The 21605-nt window shown below is 42.0% G+C and overlaps 1 protein-coding gene across 6 annotated transcripts in view; it reads right to left on the bottom strand.

The window, feature by feature from the left end:
* Nucleotides 1-21605, bottom strand: part of MAPK8IP3 (mitogen-activated protein kinase 8 interacting protein 3) — a 729083-nt gene that overhangs the window by 168960 nt on the left and 538518 nt on the right. For all 6 annotated transcript variants that reach the window (XM_069210571.1, XM_069210567.1, XM_069210566.1 and 3 more), the window contains exons 22-23: nt 13936-14016; nt 13159-13226 (exon numbers count right to left, since the gene is read on the bottom strand). In XM_069210571.1, coding sequence (XP_069066672.1) covers nt 13159-13226; nt 13936-14016 — 149 coding nt within the window. The remainder of the gene's footprint in view (nt 1-13158; nt 13227-13935; nt 14017-21605) is intronic.

The following is a 21605-nucleotide window of genomic DNA, read 5'->3' on the forward strand; positions in this document are numbered from 1 at the left end:
TGCCCCAAGTGGGAATAGTATGCCCAGACGTGGGTCCCATGCTTGCTATGCCACCAGATCCAAGCATGCCTGGCTGATGAAGGGTCATATTCTGAAACCAGTCCAATGATGCTTGTTTCTAGTCCAGGGAAGACCTGGCCTGGCAGTTCAGGCTGGACTGTTCCCATGGGGAACAGGGTCAAGACTGATTTACATATGGCTGGGTCCAAACTGGAAAGGCATGGCAAACAAAAAACTGATGGATTAAACCCAGATCGGTGACTGGGGGTGAATGTTTGATTTGCTCTGCATTCCATCCATCATCTGTTGTATTTGCATTTGAGGAACAAGTTGGTCACCGGAGCCAGGGCAGATAAATTTGGAAGGCCTCTGACCTCCAATGCATTGCGGTGACTACTACAGCTGAGGGAGAAGGAATCTGTAAACAGTATGGCTACTGCTAGAATGTTGTAGAAGGGTATCCCAGAGGTGAGGGGGTCCAACACCAACCACCGCCACAGCTCTTGAGTTGCATCCAGGGAATTACTAAAACTATCCCTCAGGACACTATGTTGGGCACATAGAAAACAGAGTCAACAATGAAGTGCACACATTTTCCATTGAGCATGGGGCAAGAGGCAAGAGGAATGCAGGCTCAAGAGGCAAGGACTCAAGGCTGGAAGCAGAGCTCACTACTGGAACATCGGGATCCTTACCTTAATAACCTCAACTAGCTGGGGAAGCAGGAAGACATTGAGGAACACAGTGTCTAGCTCCATCCTGATGAAAAGGAGACACTTGTCAGGATGAAAGTGGGTCTTAGGGAGGTTGATGAGAAACCCAAAGGTAATTGTGTCCTGTAAGTAGTGTGACACTGTTTGATGTGATCTGCCTTCGGGAGCCAGTAATCAAGGTATGGAAATACAAAGATTCCCAACCTGCAAAGATACACTACGACAACTGATATCACTATTTTAAAGACTCAGGGAGATATTAGCCTGAACAGGAGAACAATGAACTAGCAGTGGGTTGAGTCTTCTACGAAATACAGGTACCTCCTGTGAGACTGCAGGGTCCGAACATGAAAGTACATGTCCTGCAAACACAGAATACAGTGTTCCATTTCAGGGCCAAAAGGAACTCTGCGTGCAAAACCATTCTGAATTTCTCCATCTGCAGAAAAGAAAGCAGAATGAAGAGGTTCAAAATGGGATAGAGGCCAGGTTTTTTTTGTGGAAACAGGAACATAACTGGAATAATATTACCGCCTCCTTTCATTCTGTGGGACTAATTCCATTGTCCCTTTGCTTAACAGAGGGAGAACCTTCTGTTGTGAATGCATACTTGTTTGAGGCGGCAGTGGAGATGGGGAATGGGAAGCAGCATTTCCTGGAAGTGGAGAGGGGTGTAGCCTTGCTTGACAATTTGGAAGCCTCAACAGTCCTAGGTGATGGACTGCCAGCATGCCAGATTACATAGCACATCACCATAGAGGTCCCTCAAGGGCAGATTACAGTGGTTCTGCAAGAGATGCCAAGGAGGAGGTCGAAGAGTTATGGCATTGCTGATCTTGATAGCTTTGGAGCTACCATGCCACAAGAAGCTCTAAAGGAGTTTACTGGGCTGAAGCACTGGCTGCGAGGGCTGGGTCCACTGAAAGGACAGGCTTCAAAAATATCCCCTTAACTTTGAGTACTACTGATAAAACTGGTGAGCAAGGAAGTGAGCCCCAAGGGCAGAGATTGAGCCTGGCCTTTTTGAAGGCTTACAGCTTGCAAAGGGCCTGTCTACAAAGTGAATGGCATGTTTATAATATTTGCCTGAACATCCCTCAAAAAGTATGAGGAATGGACCCTAGACAGTAATGGAACAGCACATGGACTGCACCACTAAGATCACTATATTCAGGACTCAGCAAAGAATCTGTTTTGCCATGTTTTTCCAATCACACACATCCTCTGGAAAGTCGTAATGAATATGGTTAGTGACGTTTGTAATGACCATCTGAACCACCACACACAGGGCATGAGAGTTCTGAGCTGGTAGGCAAGTAGGGCTCTTGAAGGGAGGACTTTCTCAACCAGCTCTTTGATTCTTTTCAATTACCTATCAGTGGGAGTAGAATGAAAGAAGAAGCCTGGAGGACAAGACTGTCCAGACAATGAGTTGTTGAACATTTTCTGTCCCAAGGAGTCGGTGATGGTAGCATCTATCGGTTGCTTTATGTGGCTAAAAGGGCCTCCAGCAATTCTTCATTGCCCAACTGAGACAATCTCCTCTCGTGGAGGGCCCAAAGGACACTCCAGGTCTCCCTCTGGGGAAGTATGTAGGCCACTGGCATTCTGCAGGACCAAACAGTCACCAGCATTTGTCCCACTTGGGGGGAAGAAGTTTGCCTGCCTCACTGTTGTCAGTGTCATTGTGGTACAAAGTGTCTGACATCTGAATGAGGTCTGAATCTGAGCCAAACAGCCCCTGTGTCCTGCCATAGTACTTGTCAAGATGCAATGGTTTGTAAGCAGACTGCTCCTCCATCAACTGTCGTTCTTTGGTTTGAGTCCTGACTAAAATGGCCTTCATCTTTGGAAACTTTGCTATGACTTGTAACAGATCTGAAGTCAGCATTAGGCAGCCTCCTAGATGTCACTAATGGTGGGGCTTTCGGAAGGCTCTTGGTGAAGGAGGAGGATCAGTTAGCACAGAAGCAGCATTAGGATGAAGACAAACTAAGTCAACCAGTGACAGAGCCATTAGCAGAAGTCTTTTAGGACCCCTAGCACCTTCTTGGAGTCCACAAGCGCAATAGAGGGAGGCCGGATAGGGAGGAAGAGGGTCTGCATCCATGTGTGAAAGCTATAAACTGTGCAGGGTCAGTGCTAGGTCCTGGAAACTCAGGGAAAGGTGCAGAAGGTTCTGGTTCCAGAATGAGAATGACACTGACCCCAAGAACAGGTATGGACAATGTGGCTTCAAATGAAAGACCTGCTCCTTGAGCAGGAGCAACATCAAAAAGCCAAAAAATTCCTTATAAGATGCTTCCTGGGCTTCCTAGAGGACTAGTACTTGTCAGTGACCCTCTTCCAGGGCTTGCTAGTCAAAGGCAAACTGGAGCAGAATTTGGAGAGGGACCTAAGTCCTCTATAGGGGTGCCGTGCCAACATAAGCCTATGCTATGAAGACTTTGGCCTCACACCCCTTGATGGTTCGGTGCGCACAAGGCTTGGGTCAGAGAGAGAAAAAATGGACTGACGTTCGTGGGCTGCAGTGGCCATGTGTAAAACTGTGTGATATTGCATCCAGGAGTGGATCCCAGGGCCAACACAGAACTGTGGCACAATCTATCAACACAGACAAGCTTTTTCAAGTTTCTGGTTTGAATCTGGCACCTGAAGGTGATTCAAGAGGTTAGGACTCTCCAGGTCAAAGTATCCATCAGAAGACATAATGCATTTACAGTGCACAACTAGGAGCACAGCACTGAGGTCGATAAATTAAGAACTATTAAAAAGTATTGTGTGTTATTTACAGTACTTAGGAATGTCAAGATCTGCACTATTAAGCACTATATAAAAAACGTTATTAGTGTTATTGTTATTATAATATAAACACTGATGACTTCCAATAGGTGTGCAATGAAATAGTTTGTGTTACAGTACAAAGGTATCCATCTTGGAGTGAACACAGATGTATTAAAGCAGATGAGCATGTACTTTTGAAAACAAACTTTAGCTGTCACAACAGGATAACAGTTGTGTGCCTGCCTGTCTGTATATGTAGAAGCCAATTTCTAATTTGTGCAGGCAGTTCGGAATGCTGGCCAGGTGCACTCATTTTTAAGGATCAGATTATATTTTTCATTATCCAACTTTGAACCATAGAAAAAAGAAGAAAAAAAGAGTGATGAGAAAGTTAGGAAGACAATCAGAGCAATCAGGTTTGAAAAATAACTCTAAGTAAGACAGAAAGTGTAGAATGCCTCAGCATTAACCAAACCCAGCACTCAGCAGCACCAGTGAAAGGTGTCTAAGAGAATATTTGGGCCCTTGCACTTCTTTGTTATCCCTTGCTGAGTTTCTTATATTTATGAAATGCTCAGAATTAATGTACCTTCTCTCTGTACAAAAATGTCACATTGTATAAGTTAATAGATTTAGTTTCCTGTTGTACAGAGAGGGAGAACACAGGTCCTTTAACTTTGCACTTTTGGTATAGAGGATGGTCAGGCAACCAGATTTGCCACAATCCACTTGCAACTAAATCAATACAAACAATAAACCTGCTAATCTGTTTCATCTGTGCCCAGGGCTTAACAGAGGCTGTCCACACTCTGAGGAAATCTACACACATTGCACACTGATAAGGCCGTTGCTAGATGCTGCATCCACTGTGTAGCTGGCCTTCCTCGTTGTGTGGGCTGTGCTAAAGATTCTGTGATAGCAGTCATCCCAACAAGTGTTCACTATCATTTGGAGGCACTAGTCAGCACAAGAAGTCATGAAGCTGCGGAATCCGGTGGCAGACGAAGGATATCAAACTTGATGGACTTTGCCAATTTAGCCAATGCCAGGTTTCTGAAAGAAGAGGTGTGGTCAAGCTGATGAAATACACTTCCCAAGATGGTGGCTTGCCCCAAGAACTCCATTAGAGGTTTCTATTCCAAGCTGAAGCACGAGTCTTTTCAGTGATGTAATTTTCTATTTCAATCATACATAAAGGAGATACTCAGGAGAGGAAGATGCTTTGTAATGGATCTGTTCCCAATTTTTCATTGTGTTCTTCGCCCACGTGTTTCCTATTTCCGTTGATTTTTCCTTCTTGCAGCTGGGTTCTTAATAGATTTATCTTGTAGTTAATTTGGAATGGCCATTTCTTCCTAGTATCAAGGAGAGATTGGTGCCAGGCTAATCAACTTTAACATAGGTCTCCATATTCAGTCAAGAACTATCAGAATGTAATGAAGTGTGTTTTTTCTTTTAACTCTCACCCTTTTAAGGATACACCCAACACTTTCTGCTTGGGTTGCATTGTGATACTATGGCTACTGGGAAAAATTGCTCCTTTGTCTGGCAATCAAGAAATGTTCTAACCAGAACTTTGCTGTATCTAGTCCTTGACAGATCGGGAGCCAAAGACTCCTTTCAATTACTCACACTATAGATCCCTTTCAGGACCTGGCATGAGAGTTACAATTATGCCTTGTGAATTCAGCATTAAAACCGACATTGGTTTCTAGGTATACAGACATCCCAGTTATTCCTTTAGCTGCTTAATGTTTCTCTGGGGATTCTATGAAGTTAAGAACATTTCTGGATTGTCTGAAGCTGCACTTTGCTTTTCGCCCACTCAATTTAGGAGTGAGTGAAGGTGGATTACCTTATTGTTTGCTAAGGTGGAACAATTGTATTGTGGCATGGGCTACCCATCTGGTAAATTCAGATGTCTCTCTGATAATCTAAGATGCCTTTATGCATGCCTTCAAGAAGAGTTTGGAACCTCTTTTTTTGCAGTATTCTGCTCATGAATCTTTGTGTGATTTTCTGCAAGAAGGAAAGCATTTCTAAGCGTATTTAATTTACCCAACTCACTTAAAGGAATGCTGGTGAAGGACTTGGCTTTGTATTGTCATATGATCTATAAACAATGCCGAAAATAATAATTTCCTGGTACTGATTAATTTAAGATCAGTAGAAGGGAAAGTCATCAATACCTCTTCATCGTTGGTCAGTGGTGTTTGTGAAATGTTTTACTAATCAGGATTCTGCCTCTAAGAATCACATCCAAGAATGAGTCATTGTTTTGGAAGGCACTATGTAGGACCTTAGGAACAGAACAAACATTTTTTTAATGGAAGTTTACGCAGCTCAAAGGTCAAAGATGATGGAACATGCTGGAAAGTCGAGATGTAGCTCCTGTCTTTTTGTTCCTAATGTTAAGGTCTGGATTTTTTCCCATTTTCCTCTGTTTCATATACTGCAAAATTTTGACTAATATTCTTGGCCCATTTGGTATCATTCATCTTTTCAAATCTGTGGCCTTTCAGCTGAAATTGCCTTGCACTTGGAAGAATTATTCTTTTATCCATCTCAAATGAAGTCTTGTAGCCCATGCCCCTATTACCAGCTTCCTTCTGAAATGCCACTCCACCAATTATGGTACGTGACAGGCAGAATATGAAGTTTCAAAATATTTGGGATACTCTGATTTTCAGAGTTTGTCTTCATTTTTTGATTCATTGGAAAGATTATCCATCTAGTGAGCAATTGTGAAAAGATTAATTTGTTTGTGCTTTTTCACTAGTTTGCCATAAAGTCACGATGCTAAACCCAAAGCTTCAGGTGAAGTTCACACTTTCACATCTGTGTCAAAGGACTATTAGAGACTGCCAGCAGTCAGAGGAAGACTGTGCATACTCAGCCAGTATTTTGTTGTTTGCCTTGCCCTGTGTGCTGAAGGCAGTGCTTGTGACCTGGGCTGTGCTGATGATTCTGTGATTATGGTCATCCAGGCTGTTCCACACTCAGGTGGAGGCATTCGCTGGTGCAGGTGAAGCTTTGGAATTTAGCTCCAGAAGTAGAATGTCAAACGTTCTCTTCTTCTTTGCATGTTTAGCCAATACCACACTTCTAACGTTTTATTTGTTGGGACCCAACAATTGTCATTAAAATTCACACTCAAGCAAAAAAATGCCTATCTGCTGGTGCCTCCAAATGGAAAGCAAGAAAACTAATACTACCAGATAAAGCTACCAACCATAGCAATATCCTTTTGACTGAAGATGTTACTTTTAACCTGGATACAATCAATGACTCTTTCTTCCTAAACCAAGATATGCTAATCACAAATTCTTCTAAAGAAACCTCCCTACACTCAAATGTAGAATATGGGACCCAAGAAGGATCAACCGTTAACTGTCAAAACTGTTCTTTCTATTTCTATGGAACTCCTCCTGGAAGAAATAAGGGCCCTGCAGCCCTACATGAAAGAAACAAAGCAAGGGCTACAACGGCTGAATGCCAAATGCTCATGTGCATTTAAAAGGGTCACAGTAGTGGAACAAAACATCAGTGTTGTTCAAGATATTCTTAGAAAATTGGAAGGTTTGCAAAACGAAGTTGTTGCTTTTAAAAGTCACACTGTAGGCCTGAAGAATATAAATCAGAGGACTCTCGGACCATGATCCTACCACTTTATTTAAATTATTCATTCTTAAAATACGCAATCTACATACTTCAACAAACTAGGCCCAAAATATTCTACCAGACCCAGAGGTGTAGTCATTTTATTTCTGAAATACTCAAACTTGTTAAATGTTATTCAGGTAGCTAAGTCAAGTAAACATCTCTATTGGTCCTACAAGATCTTCTTCACAGAGGCTGTGGCCAAAGTGACTTAGATGGGGAAACGTTTCTTAGACATAAGACCAGGGCTTAGGGCTCTCAATGCTAGATTTGGCTTCATACACCCTAACACTTGATGGTTACATACCAGTATGGAATGGTACGCATGATGACCCGTGTAGGTTGAAGATACCTAACCTAATAAAGTTCTTTCTCATCTGCACAGAATTAAGACTGACATTGCAGTGGTGCAGGAAACACATCTATCAGAGGACAAAGAATTTAATTTGACAAGAGGATGGGTGGGTTATATTTTTGACTCCCCTACTTTAAAGAAAAATAATTGTTTTGTTATTCACATTGGCAAGAACATTGATGTCTACATTAAATATCAATGTAAAGATGATAAACAAAGATGGATTGTTTTAGAACCACTAGTATACAAAATACCTATTACTATATCTAATGGGTAATGTGTAAAATAATATACTTTCTTCTCTCCAGTACACATCACAGTCCTGAACCAATTACATTTTTATAAGCAAACATTTGCATTAGACATTGTTAAAATGTAGAGATTGGAGCTATTCTAATCGCTGATCATGCAAGAGTTATTACAGACTTCAATCTAATTTCATTTCAGGATAAATCTAATAGATAAAGATTCAATAAATCATTGTTAGAGGATTCATCGTTTAATTCAAAAATTTAAGATTTCACAAATTACATTTTTGCATTCAGTTCTTCCTACAACGTATCTGTTCAAATCACTTGCAGTGCTTTTTAAGTAGCTGTTTACCCTAAAAAAACACCCTTTTATTAATTAACATACTAAAATATCTAGAAATGACTGAGAGACCGGAATCGTCTGACAGTGACTTCATCCTTAGAAAAGAATTAAAGCCACCAACTTTTTGAAATTAGGTTGGGCCCTGGATTCAGGCGATTTCTCAGATGAATTGATCTCTAATTTCTTCAATATTTTGTTCCTAAATTACTTTGACTATTTTTCATTTCATCATCTCCTCAAGGAACCTTTCAAGAAGCATTATGCCTGATATCCAAAAAAGACCCAAAATTTTGTAAGAGCTATATACCCATTTATTTTGTTAATATTACCTATAGGACCTGTGTGAAGAATTTAGTTCTTCGTTTATACCCCTTATTACCTAAACTTACTGGATATGCACTATTGAGCAATCTTTCTTCAGACAACACTAGAGTCCTCTTAAATGTTATAAGAAAAGCATAAAAATCATGTATTCTTTGCAGAATGCAGAGAAAGGTTTTGATAGGATGGGTTAGGATTTTATTTATAATTTGTTGAAGTGGTTTGTGTTTATGTCCCAAACTGATTAAACTAATTTTGTTACTATATACTTCTCCTAAACCTGGAATCTTTATAATTGACTTATTTCTGATTATTTTCTTTTGCCAATAGATATAAGACAAATCGCTAAACAGAGTTCACCAATCCACCAGAGGCTTTTGTCGCTTTTATGGTTTATTTTAGATTTGGAACCTTTTCTCACCAGAATCAGATAGAACACGGACATATACAACTGGAATTATGGTGAGAAACATGTAAAGATTACTTTTTATGCTAATGATATAATGTTTTTGATATTTAAGGTCGATATTCTATTTGTTCTTTCTAATGTGGTGGGTAGCTTTTCTGAGTTATGTGATGATTATGTATGAGGTATCTGTTGATGTCTTCAGAGGTTGGGTTTGGTTGTTGTACATGGCCCTTATGGCAAGGGTGCACGCTGACCACCACAGTCAGTGCTTCATTTGTAAAAAATTTAAAAGCCAAGGCCCAAGGTAGAAATCACTCATCCACTGCAGCTGGCATAACCAATGTCATTTTAAACTGCAGGTTTAAGTTTTATCATTTTTTTGCATATATTAAATAGATTTAATGCTTCACTAATGTACGTTGCCTAAAAATACACACACAGTGCCACCATGTAGTGGTTTCACATACATATGTGCCAGTGAATACAAATATGTGGCGTGCTGAGCACTGGAAAACACCAGTACAAATTAAGCACTGAGCGCAGTACGAGTCTGGGTGTCATTTGTCCCCTTTCTTATTTGCACTGGTAATGGAGCCTATGGCAGCTAGTGTCTAGGGTAGGGAATGTCACAGGGGAATAATTATACAGGGTCACACTCACACCCTTTCTCCCTACGCTGGTGAAGTCCAGATCTATCTCTGCAATCTGCCTGATGACCTCACAGTGGCCATAGAACACCTGAGGAAATTCAGAAATCAGTTTGGCATCCTTGTTATCACAGACAAATCATGTATCTTCCCCTCAGGGCAATAGAGCAGACCCCTGAAGATGAAATACCAGTGCTCTCTCTAAGCTGGATCAAGAGACCATATTTGGGCATTTGGGTATTTTACGAAGAGGGAGACACAATCAAGAGCAATGTGAGGAGAATGCTGATCTTCACCAGGGAGACTGTCAGAGTTTGTGCGAAAGTGCCCCTGTCAGAGATGAGTAGACTGGTCTTGTCAAAAATGATTCTCCTACCCCATCTTTCCTTCTTCTCTACCGTACCAATAGTACTGCATAGTTGTATTTTCAAGGATCTCAATAGGTTGTTGTTGGACTTAATCTGAGGACACAAGAACAGCAGGGTGGCCCTGGGCAAGTTACAGATCCTAACACTGGAGGGGTGGGGGGGTGTTGTTGGCACCGGACTATAACCTTTATGATTGAGTTGCTTAGCTACAATGTGTTGCATGTTGGATGAGTGGCTTTGGGATGGCTTAGCTGCTATTCTTAGATAAACCTGGGGTGGCACTCACTGGTACTACCGCCATGGTTTTATCCTGGACTGAAGAGCCTGGGAGCAGCTATGTCAGGGCCTGCTTGAAAGGGCTGGTGTGACAGTGTTGGAAAATCTCTCTGAAAGCTGGTGAAACTGAGAGTTGTTGAGCTATATCAAGCCTCACAATTACTGACAACAGTTCCTCATGCCCAGCACCGTTTCTAGATGGGTGAGGGAGATATGGGGCTGAAGGAGGGCTGAATTCCCTATGCACTCCGTCCTCCAATGCATACTTACACATGGCTCAGGGGGGATGAAGGTGACTGTACTCTATTGTTGCTTAATACAGCAGTCCAGGGTAGACATAACTCCACTAATAAGAGCACAGGAATGGAGATGTGGATAGATGGCTTATTCCCAATGAGAGGGGGATTGTAAAGAAACAGCTTTTTGTAGGGTTCACCCTCACATTTGCCCCACTTTTTGGTAACTTTGGACTGATGCAGCTGGTTTTTCGACTGTAAATGCACTGAGTCCTGCCAAACAGGCCTCACTGGCAGTGTTTTGACCCCTTAAAAAATATATGTCTAATTGACTCACCCACACTTGCCATAAGTTAACTTACTTGTAAGCCCTTAGTATATGGCATTAGATGTACCCTGGGCCTTTAAGTTAAGTGTCCCTCATGAACTGCAGTACAGGTTCTGCCACCACGAGTGTGACAATGCAAAACGTGACACCAAGACAGCCATTGCAGGCTTGCAGAGCAGTTTCCACACTACTAACTCAACGTTGCCAATTAAAATAATGGCAAAGCCTAACCTTTCTCTTTAATATATATATATATATGAGTCACCTCTAAGGCAGGCCTAACAAGCCCTAAGGGTGGGTGCTGTATATCAAAAAGTAGAACGTGTTTTTACATGTCCTGACTGTAAAAACCCCACACGTCATTTTTGCTGTAGAAAGTCTAGTAGCCTCATTGGTAAGTACAGGGTTACACACTTCTAACTCAGCAGTGCTAATTTCTGAATAGGACTGCTTGACATGGTACTTCAAAGTATCAAAGGTACAAGCACTAAATATTGAGTATTCTTTTATTTAAAAAAAAGAAGTCAATTCAAATATGGCTCCTACAGATTTACATGCATTCAAAACGGACATCTTTGAACAGCAATTGTAAAAGGAAACAAAATGCATTCAAAGATTTCAGCCATGTATACAACTATGTCAATGGGGGTCATTCTTGAACTGCATTTTTACACTCATTAAAATCCCCAAAAAATGCATTTAAAGATGGTCACTGTGAATGCAAGTGCATCCTTGGCAGCCACCTTTTATTACATTGTGTTTACAAACTTGTTGTAAGATGACAATCGTAGCTCCTCACAGATCTGTGGCGGCTATCTAAGAAAGAAAAATCTTTGCCCAAGCCAATACTTCTCATGGCTGAGACTTACGGGATTTGCCAGTGATTGTTAAACTTCCTACATTGTTCATCTGCACTGCTAATCTGTGCCAGTCATGACTGACGGAACTGAGAGATTCCTTTCACAAAAATAAAGAAAAGAAAGGTACTCAATCAACCAATTAGTCCTGTACAACACGTTTGAAGGGCACCCACACTCAACCATTGATATCAATGGAGTCTACCCACAACCACAGATGCTGACCTACATTTTTATATTGTTCAGTACCTTTTTCCTGAGGATGAAAATCCAACAGTTTCTCTACAGCAGAGAGCACGAACATGACTTGAAATGTGCAATGCACTTTTAGTTCACATCCTAAAGATAAATCAGTGACTAAGAATGACCCTCTGCCATGTGCACATCCTTGGTCAGCCAATACCGCTGAAGGGGAAACAGCCATTATAACGCGGCTTTTTCCCAGAATAGCCTTTATCATGCAGATGTTACAACGCATGCGTCCATACCACGAATAGCCTTTTACCACGCATATCATTACAACGAAGTATCTTGTAATGGTATGCATGGTAAGGGCTATGCGTGGTAATGATAGTAAAGGTTATTAATGTTGTTAGAGGGAATGGAGAGATCCCTCCGTTTCTTAAAACGACCTGCACTGTACCTCAGAGGATATAGCTCTTCATCTTAAAGAGGGAAGTAAGGGTAATTGGGGGTGAGGGGTTACTATTTGAGGGCTTGGCAGGTGGATGGGGAGATTCGGTTTTAGGGAGGGGCGGGATGGTTTTAGGGCTTGGAGCAGGGGTACGGTTTTATGGTGGGGGATGGTCTTCGTACTTGGGGCGGGGGGCAGGATGATTTTAGGGCTTGGAGTAGGGGGCTACAGTTTTAGGACGGGGCAGGGACGGTTTTCAGGCTTGGGGCGGTTTTAGAGCTGGGGGTGCAAAGTGCGGGGACAGTTTTCGAGTTTGGAGCAAAGGGGGAAGGTTTTAGGGCTCAGGTAGGGGGGACTGTTTTAGAGTTCAGGACAGGGAGTGGGTATTTTTTAGAAGGGCTGGGGTCATGCTGGGGTCTGGTTTTAGGTCTTAGGGCAGGGGTCGGATAGTTTTTAGAAGGGGTGGGGCCAGGAGGGGTAACGCAGGGGTTCAGTTTAGGGCTTAGGGCAGGGTCGTTTTTAGAAGGGTGGGGGCCAGGAGCAGTGTTGCGCTGGGATCTGCTTTTGAGGCTTAAGGTAGGGGTCAGGTCGTTTTTAGAAGGGCTGAGGACCGGTGAGGAGGTCACATCAGGGAGCACGTTTAGAGCTCAGGGCAGGGGTCACGGAAACCCTTTACCACGAATATGCCTTTAACACATACATGCTTTTACAACGTAATTTGTTGTAAGGACATGCATGGTAAATGTTATGAGTGGTTATAACATTCTCGTTGTAACACATGCGTGGTAATGGCATGCATTACAACAGAATGCGTTGTTCCATCATACAACCCCGCTGAAGACCCTATTATGTGCAGTCACTGATAGGCCATATAGCCCTTGCCACACATACTAAATGACATCAAACTATTTTCCATCTAACACCATACACATACATGGATCTGACATAGCCACACTCACTGGAATTAGATCCTTACCTTCTCCACGATGAAATATGGCTAATGTTCCATCTGCTAGAGCCACAAGTACTCGCCCTTTCACGTGCCTAAAACACAGGGGGAAAAAAGCACAGCTGAAAGGACCTGTATGCACAGTGAATACTCGTCGTTTCAATCTGGGGCCAATTCAGCTGCAGTGTTTTTGTGGTGTTGAAGCAGATAATATTTTAGGCCTTTTGAACCTGGAGATGAATTCTGATCCTTGTGCAGATAAGAGCTCGCACAGGGATTGGAATTCGGAGTTGCACAATGATTATCATCCCTCACTGATTTTCTAAGAACAGTGCTTGAATTTGAGATATGAGAGTCGGTTTTCATTATTTCAGAGTACCTGTTGCTAGTTAAAGTGACGGTATTGTCCCTTTGTAAGTATTGCCATTGCTTCCTTTGTTGTACAGGTAGAACAATAAGCCAAACAAAGACATAAATAATACCTTCAAACGATTGATGATTAGGGTCAACGTCTGAGTAACGCTGACAGGAGGACAGGGAAACTGTGTTTAATATGTATGAGGCCACGTAGCTGAGGATAGAGAATATGCAAGAAGGAGCAAAACGAGAAGTGTACAGAGCTTTCACCGGGCAGAATACAATGCAGAAAGGAGAGCGGTCCTGACTAGCAAAACCAGGCAGCGTCATGCAGAGTAAAAGGAACTGTAAGTAGAGAAGCCCGCTGAGGTAGGTGCGAACTCTGAAGACAAGGACAATGAAAAATTTCCTGAAGAAAAAAAAAAGGGTCCATTGACAGATACTTACACGAGGCTGAGCACAGAATCCTTTAGTTTTATGGAATGAAGGCATTTCTTCCAATTGGATACTGCAGAGTGAACGTACAACCTGCAATAGAGAATATACTTAATTTATGTTAAAGCCTCTGAATACACAATGGGGAGCAACTATTACACAGATTATTCAGTAATTTGGAGTCCCACCAGCAAAAGATTTCCTTCTGGAGCAAGACATGTGGGGAGACAGCAAATGCTTCATGTCTATAAGACAGACTGAATGTAGTATATAATGCTGTAAGTATGCAGCACTGCCTCCTTTTCTTATAGAATAGTCTATAAGTTCCTAGCCTCGGAATTAAAAACAAAATAGAAACATCCACCAGGTGCAGTGCGCTCAGGAATGCCTCCTGGCCTGGCCATGCCTTCCATCAGAAAGAGTAGCTTGGAGAGCTTTGGAAAAGCATTAAATGTGCTTGTTCTCCATGTTTTAAAGAAAGATGTTCGGAAAGAGTACCATAGTCACACTGCTGAGACTTCCTGAAAGAGTTTTGTTAGCCTTTGGCAGACAGTTTGATTAAAGAAATGTTACCTTATTGTATCTACAATTCTCCAGTATTAGAGTATTTCATAGATTTACATGCCTGAATCAGTGAATCTTCTTTCTTCTCTCATTCTCAATTCACTCTATTCAGAAGCAGAACCTGGTGGTGCTCTGCATATAAGGCCAGATTGGGAACCAGAATTTGTCAGACAAGCCCCCAGTGCAAGAGGGGTTTGGACGTTTCTCCTCCACTCTGTTGTTTATTGAAAAATTATGCAATTTAGAACAAATGTCCCATTATATACTGACATTTCATAACTTTTAAAGCACAGTAGTTGGACATTTTTTTCAAGCTAACAGCTGACTACATGTTTATATATTGATATTTTATATTTATATAATCAAATAGAAAAACATATCCTCAGCTAAACAATGCATTTTGATTCTGCACTGACATCTACCATGCTGTAAAGTGCCTCCTGCAGACCGCGGCCCTGGAAATTGTTGCCAATCACAGCACCTGTGCACTCAACACTTTACCGGAGGTCGGACTTCATTCCCCATGCATCAGCTCATCTTGGAGGTCAGCCACTAACATCTACCGCACTATAAAGCATCTCGTGCAGACAGCTGCACCAGTTGCACCCAGGGGCGTACCCGGGCGAAGACCAGGCCAAGAGCGGACCAGTCTGCGCTCCTCCACGGCTGTAAAAGTCTGGGCAGGGCCTACCTTCTTGGTCCCCCAACTACATTTCATGCTACTTTTACAGGAAGAGGAGATGAGTCTACTATCAACTTCATCCTGTTCTCATCTTACATAGCTCCTCTAATGACAGATTCACACGTTTTGACCCATGTGCTTAGCGATCTGTTACTATTTGTGTCTCGTGCCTAATACTGTTACCAAATCGTCTAGCCCTTCTTCTCCTTCTTTAGATATACATCATGGCAAAAATAAGGGGTTACGTCTAAATGGAGAAACATCAATTTGGACAAGCTTTTTGCTAATCTGGTAAATGGTAGAAGACATGGGTGCTGGGCTGTTTCAACGATCTTTGTAATGTTTTGTATCGCTTGATGCCTGTTAAGACTAACCTCTGATCCCCCGCACATCGCTAGTTTAATAAGACCTGTTCAGCTGCATTAAAAATCTAAATCTGTAATTAAAGCTGTCCCCAGAAACACAGATGATATTAGGCATGCCAGGAGGGACTATAAATTGACTCTTGAATTTAGGAGGTGTGAAATTAGAGAGGGGGGCCTGGGAGGATTTACACTTAGCCACCCCAAATAGAGATTCCAAAGCTTTTTTGGAATGTGGTCAATCACCCCTACTACGCAGATGGTAAGAACTCAGTAATTTCCTGCCATGTTTCTTCAAATGATTGGCTGCTCCATTTCTCAGCTATCTTCAATGATATGCCTAAAACTCCTCTTAACCGGAGCCCCTCACGAACTACCTCAAGTTCTGATAATCCTCCCACTGCTCCAGAAAGTGGAAGTAATCCCCCTTTGCTTTCCGTGGACATGTCCGAGTTCATTCTTGCCATTTTAAATAGTTCTGCTGGTAAAGACCCTGTGCCGGATGAAGTCCAATTGACCACTTTAGACACAATTTACCATTCTGGGCCCCATTACTGACAAACGTGTTCCAGTCTCTGCTCCAGATGGACTTACCGAATTCCTGAAGGTGCTCTACCATAGTCCCTGTATTTAAAAACGGGAGACAGAGGTAATCCAACATGCTACCATCCAATCTCACTATTTGATTCCTCTGCCAAAATCTTTTGTATGTTTAGAAGAGCACTGGGTAGAAGAAGGAGGCTTTTGGTCAGAGGTACAGTTTGGCTTTCGGAAAGGAGGGGGATGGTAGAACAGACCCTCAATTTGCTCATGATCACGGTGAGGTATGTTGGCCTGCAATTGGCCTTTATAGACCTCTCTTGAACTTTCAACACCATGGACTGGGGCAGGTTGTGGACTCTTATGGCTGAGGCGGGGGTAGAAACAACTTTGATTGAACTTCTAAAACATCTGCACTGGGATACAGTGGCCCAGGAGTAGTACAGTCCTGCTGAGGAGTGTACACCTACCTTTAAGTGGGTGAGATAGGGGTGCATCCTAGCTCCTTTTTATTTCTTGTCTATATTACCTCCCTGGACCAGACCCTACAGACTAAAGGAAAGGTTTTGACCGGAATTGGCGACCAGCCAGTGCCAGTACTCTTGTATGAAGAACAATGCCGATGGGATGCAACTTTTATGAAATTATTGTAATGATTTTATGGCTGATTTGAAGTTAAAGGTTACTTATAAAAAATCGTTCATCATGACTTGTGGGCCAAAGAGTACTTGCTCATGCAGGTTCACTATTGTTGTGATTCCTATCATGAAAGTTCCAAATTTTAATTATTTTGGTATTTTATTGGATGTACATTTTAATTGGGACAAGTTACTGTCTCAGCGTAGGCTTAGAATGGAAAACATGATTGTCGCAATCTTTTTGTTTGCCAGGAAACTTAAATAGCAGCTAATAAATGATTTAATTTCCCTGTATAAGGCAACGTGCCTTTCCCTGCGTATTTATGGAGCGGGTGTTTGGGGATATGAGAATTCTCACCACTTACAATCGGTTGAAAATAAATGTCTTCCTAGATTGTTGGCAGTTCCTAGAAGTACTGCAAAATTCATTACTCATACTGAGGTCATCCTCCCCTATATAGAGGATGCAATTAAACTGGCACCCCTTTTACTTTGGATTAAAATTTGGAGCTCTCCCTAGCCAATTTTTCCTGCTGTGTCTTTGCTGACTGTATCAACCTTGACCATGGCAATAACTTCGCCTGGTTAGCGTATATTAAAATTCCTTTTTAGACATTGGTGTGCCCCACTTTTTTCATTCCCCCAGCTTAATTGACAGAAACACAAAGACATTAATTTCTGCCCTTTTTCTTTATTGTAGTAAAGCAAGGAGGACAAATAAATCTCAGGGATGTCCTCACATGGAGATTACTTCCTGGAATGGGCTGCACCGTATTTGGCCTGGATTCTTAATTCAGAGCACCGATTCTACCTTATTAACTAACACGATGTAGGCCAAATATTGTTCATTTTTCTGGTTGCATTCCCCCAACAGGGAAGTTGGTTTTCATCCCTACCTTGCTGCCCTTGTAATGGCAGCAGTCAGCAATCTTGTATGCATGTTATGTATTTTGTAGATTTTATACTACTCCTAGGAAGTAAGTCCTACGCCCTATTTTATACTCATATGATTGTAAATTGGCTAAACAAAGCCATAAGCTCTTACAGCGCTTGATAACTGAATCTGCTTGGTTTGCCCGAATTGGTTTTATTCACTCCTTCATTAGGATCAGGGAAGCTACAGGTATGTGCCAAACCGTGATCTGAACATGCTTAATCGTATTTTGTAATGTATGTTTTTAGGTTTGTTTTTGCTACGCTCTATTTTATGATTATTTGTTGTTTGTTTTATGGTCTTTGGCCGAATAAAAGTTTATACCGACTGAACTGATTAGGCACTGAATGGGATAAACTAATGAAAGATCATTACTAGAAGTGGCAATGTGAAGGCGGAAAGGGAGTGTGACTGTTTCTTTTCGACAGCACGCTCAGGTCACTGATAGGCATCTCAATGGGGACGTCTCATTCTTTGGTTACACTGTGTGTAGCAACTATTTTTGGGCTGTGTTTTTGCTATTTTACATAGCATGTTCTCGTCCCCAAGGTATTGGAGCGCTTTACGTGATCACCAGTTATACTGCATAAGAACACGTTCATCTTTTTTGTACTGCACGGGGAGAAAATATGATTTGCCCCAAATCACAGGACGTTGAGCAGTCGCTGAGACTTAAACATAGTTCTCCAATTCCAAGGTCGGCACACCAAATATCACCCCCACCCCCATTTGAGGTGTATTTTCAGATTCTTTTAACAGGCTGATGGGTCTTTGTGTCGAGGTCATAGTATTATATCTCACAATTTTTCAGATTTGTGAACTTTTGAAGTAAAACGCATGTGCTTTGGACCAAAACAAGTCCTCCCGAAGGAACTGATGTCAGGTCTGTTTGTTGAGCTGCCGTGCCGTGTACAGGCTGCAGAAGATTAGTGGGTGCAGGGAAGACCACAAGGTCGGCGTTGTGACCCCACAGCAATCTGTGCCAACCTAAATTACATGCTTTTTTTTTTCCTACAAAAAAAAAAATAGGTTTAGGTTTTCAGCGTCGGTGAATGGTTTAAATGAAATAAAGGTGTGAGCCTGGTGTGGGAGTTTTATGCGGATGCTTTACTTGGGACCGGTGAACCTTTGGAGCTCTCAGAAACAAAAGCTTCCTTATCAGGAGGCAGCGGGCTGCAGAGCTGCTGGCACTCGAGTCACCGCTTTCCCCGGAGCGACTAAGAGCGCTGTAACCTCTCACTGCGGCCATGGGCCTGTGTGCACTTGCAGTGCCGCCGAAGTCGGGTATGTGTGTTACAGTGGACTTTCTTTCTCGTCGACCTCGCCCAAGACCTGGGCCCTGCTGCCTCCATGGAGGGGGAATATTGGTGATCTATGTCTACAATCAAGGAGGTTGACTACTCTTATGTTTGAAATGTAGGCCTAATATAACTGATCTCAGCAGACTGATAGAACTACACACTCATAATATAGTGTGGGTTGGTTCTTCTGTTCCTAAATACTGGTTATTAAGCTCGATATTCTCTTTTGTACAGCCACTGCTATGGTGGCATCATAGACAAGGGGATCCAAAACACCATCTGTTAACAAGCATTTGCAATGCAATAGGTCTCACATTTGCGAGATTAGAGTTATTAGCATTGTAAATGACAATGTCTTTTATCTATGTGTTATGGTCTGGAATGTCTACTGGTCAGATCATGCCAGTATCTGCAATTAAGCAACATGCTACTAAAGAAAGTAAAGTGCATACTTCATCAAATATGTGATGCAGGCTATTGTTTGGACGGTACATCGCTGCTCTAGCCTTTTCAAATAAATAATAATTACTGAATGTGTAATAGAACTTCACCAATAAATACCATAAAACATAATGAAGTGTAATTACTTGTAGGGCAACTGCATTCTATCTACAAATAAACAGTGCAGCACTGGAAACCAGAGAAGACACTGTTAGGGAGACGTGGTGAGATTTCCTTAAACTGGAAAAAACCGGAGCAGCCATGTAAAGGAACAGCCTTAAGATGGTGTTGTCCAGGAGACCAAATGGTGAAGAGTTGCCATTGCCCCGTTCAGAGCCAAAATGAGCTCTACTATTAGATAAAGGAATCCGCAAATGTCAGAGTTCTGATGGACACAGTGGTACAGGGACATATACGCAAAGCCTGGTGTGTGCAATTTTCTGTATCACTACCTCAATGGACGAATCAGCAATTTTAATACTTTTAACATGCGTGAGCACATGAAGGTTCAGGATGCTGAGGATCTACTGACCTACAATACAAAGTATTAGGTACAAATGTTTACTCCATTCTAAAGCAGTGCATGAAAACACCACTCTTTAATAAGTTGGTGGGCGCAGGACATACTTTTTAATATAAGAGGTGGGAGGGGACATTTGCTAGAGAATGCTCACTTGTCCATTTCAGAAGGAAAGAAGAGAACCAGAACATCAGAGAAGATCGTAAAACCCACCGGTTTCAAAATATATTCCCTGAGTAATGAGCCAGAGGGTGCTTTGTTTTCACCCTCCCCTGTTGGAAAAGCGCCCAGAAGCAGCTGCATGCTAACACTACACAAGAATAAACACACAGACGTCTTCAGTGTAGTATTGATATGTACAGCAGTTAATCAATACACTTTTGCAGAAGCCATGGATATTGCCTCCTCAGTTTCAAAAATGTATTTCAGGATATCCATTAAGAGTAATTCAAATACGGATCGAATTGCAAAAATCAACAACGTTTTAGAAAATGTTCGGATCAGTTGGAAAATAAATGTTGCTTTTCGTGTTGCTGGTGAAAACCCAGGATAAACTGAAGGCAGGCCTCTCATCCCACAAATCCAAGAAACAACTATTTGATTGCATAGGCCTTAGCTTTTCCATGGTTAGTGCACTTCGATTGGCCGAACACGAGTCACACGCTGCGGGGCCCTTTGACAGCTCAGTGTGAGGACAAAATATAAAGGCAGGCGGCAGGTGCGGCCAATCGTTTACTGCCCGAAGGCAGAGAAAGACGGGAGCCGTGCAGCTTCCTTATCTTCACTCAAACTTAAACAATAGATGGGATCCTGACAACATGTATAATTAAGGGCTGACATTCGCTTCTATTCCGTTTTAGATATCATTAGGCTGCCCAGCGTGCTGTTCCATTGACAGCCGTCCCTGTTAGCCATCGCTGTGCAAGGATTCTGCGTGTTCTTCGCAAAGAAACACGACTCTCTCCCCTCCAGCCAGGAACTGAGAGGATGACAGGCATAAATAACAAATAATAAACAGTGGTTCTATATTCCAATTCCATAAAGTGAACTCCATATGTATTTATTTTTTCTATTTAACTTTATTTGTAAAAAATATTATTTAATACAGGAGTTCGTTTCACTTTTCAGAACAGCAGCAAACAATGAATGATCTGATGGTGTTAAAAGCGACACAACCATCAGCGACAGGGAACTACAGCAGTGACCAACAGAAAAAATAGCACACATATATTGTCTTAATTCAAACACTGTAAACTTTTAAAGACATAGAAAAAAATGAAAACACAGCGCTCTGGTTCTGGGCATGGGATGGAGTGGAATAGACGTGAGAGCAAATGAAACAAGCAGCCTCGGAAGATTTATAGCAATGAGGGAGATAAGCTATGCGCAGTGTGTGAATATTGTGCAGGCTGGCAGGGAGGGCGAAGAGAGACTTCAGATGCGAGGCCCTGCAAATTTTAATTGAATGCACTTGTCCTGTGTTGGCGCCCGTTTTTATGAAAACGTTTACGGTGTGCATTCAGGTTATGAGGGAGGGGAGACAAGAGTTATATGCTAGCTGAAAAAAATAAGTAACAACATCCTGGAAAAAGCAAACACTCACAGAGAACGTTAGCTGAGAGCAAGAAAGCTGTTCAAATGAAAAGGGAAGCTTCCCTGAACATGAGCAAGAAACCAAAGAAAGAAGTCCCCAAAGAACA

The sequence above is a fragment of the Pleurodeles waltl genome, chromosome 10 (assembly GCF_031143425.1).
Source record: "Pleurodeles waltl isolate 20211129_DDA chromosome 10, aPleWal1.hap1.20221129, whole genome shotgun sequence".
In the NCBI taxonomy this organism is placed as follows: domain Eukaryota; kingdom Metazoa; phylum Chordata; class Amphibia; order Caudata; family Salamandridae; genus Pleurodeles; species Pleurodeles waltl.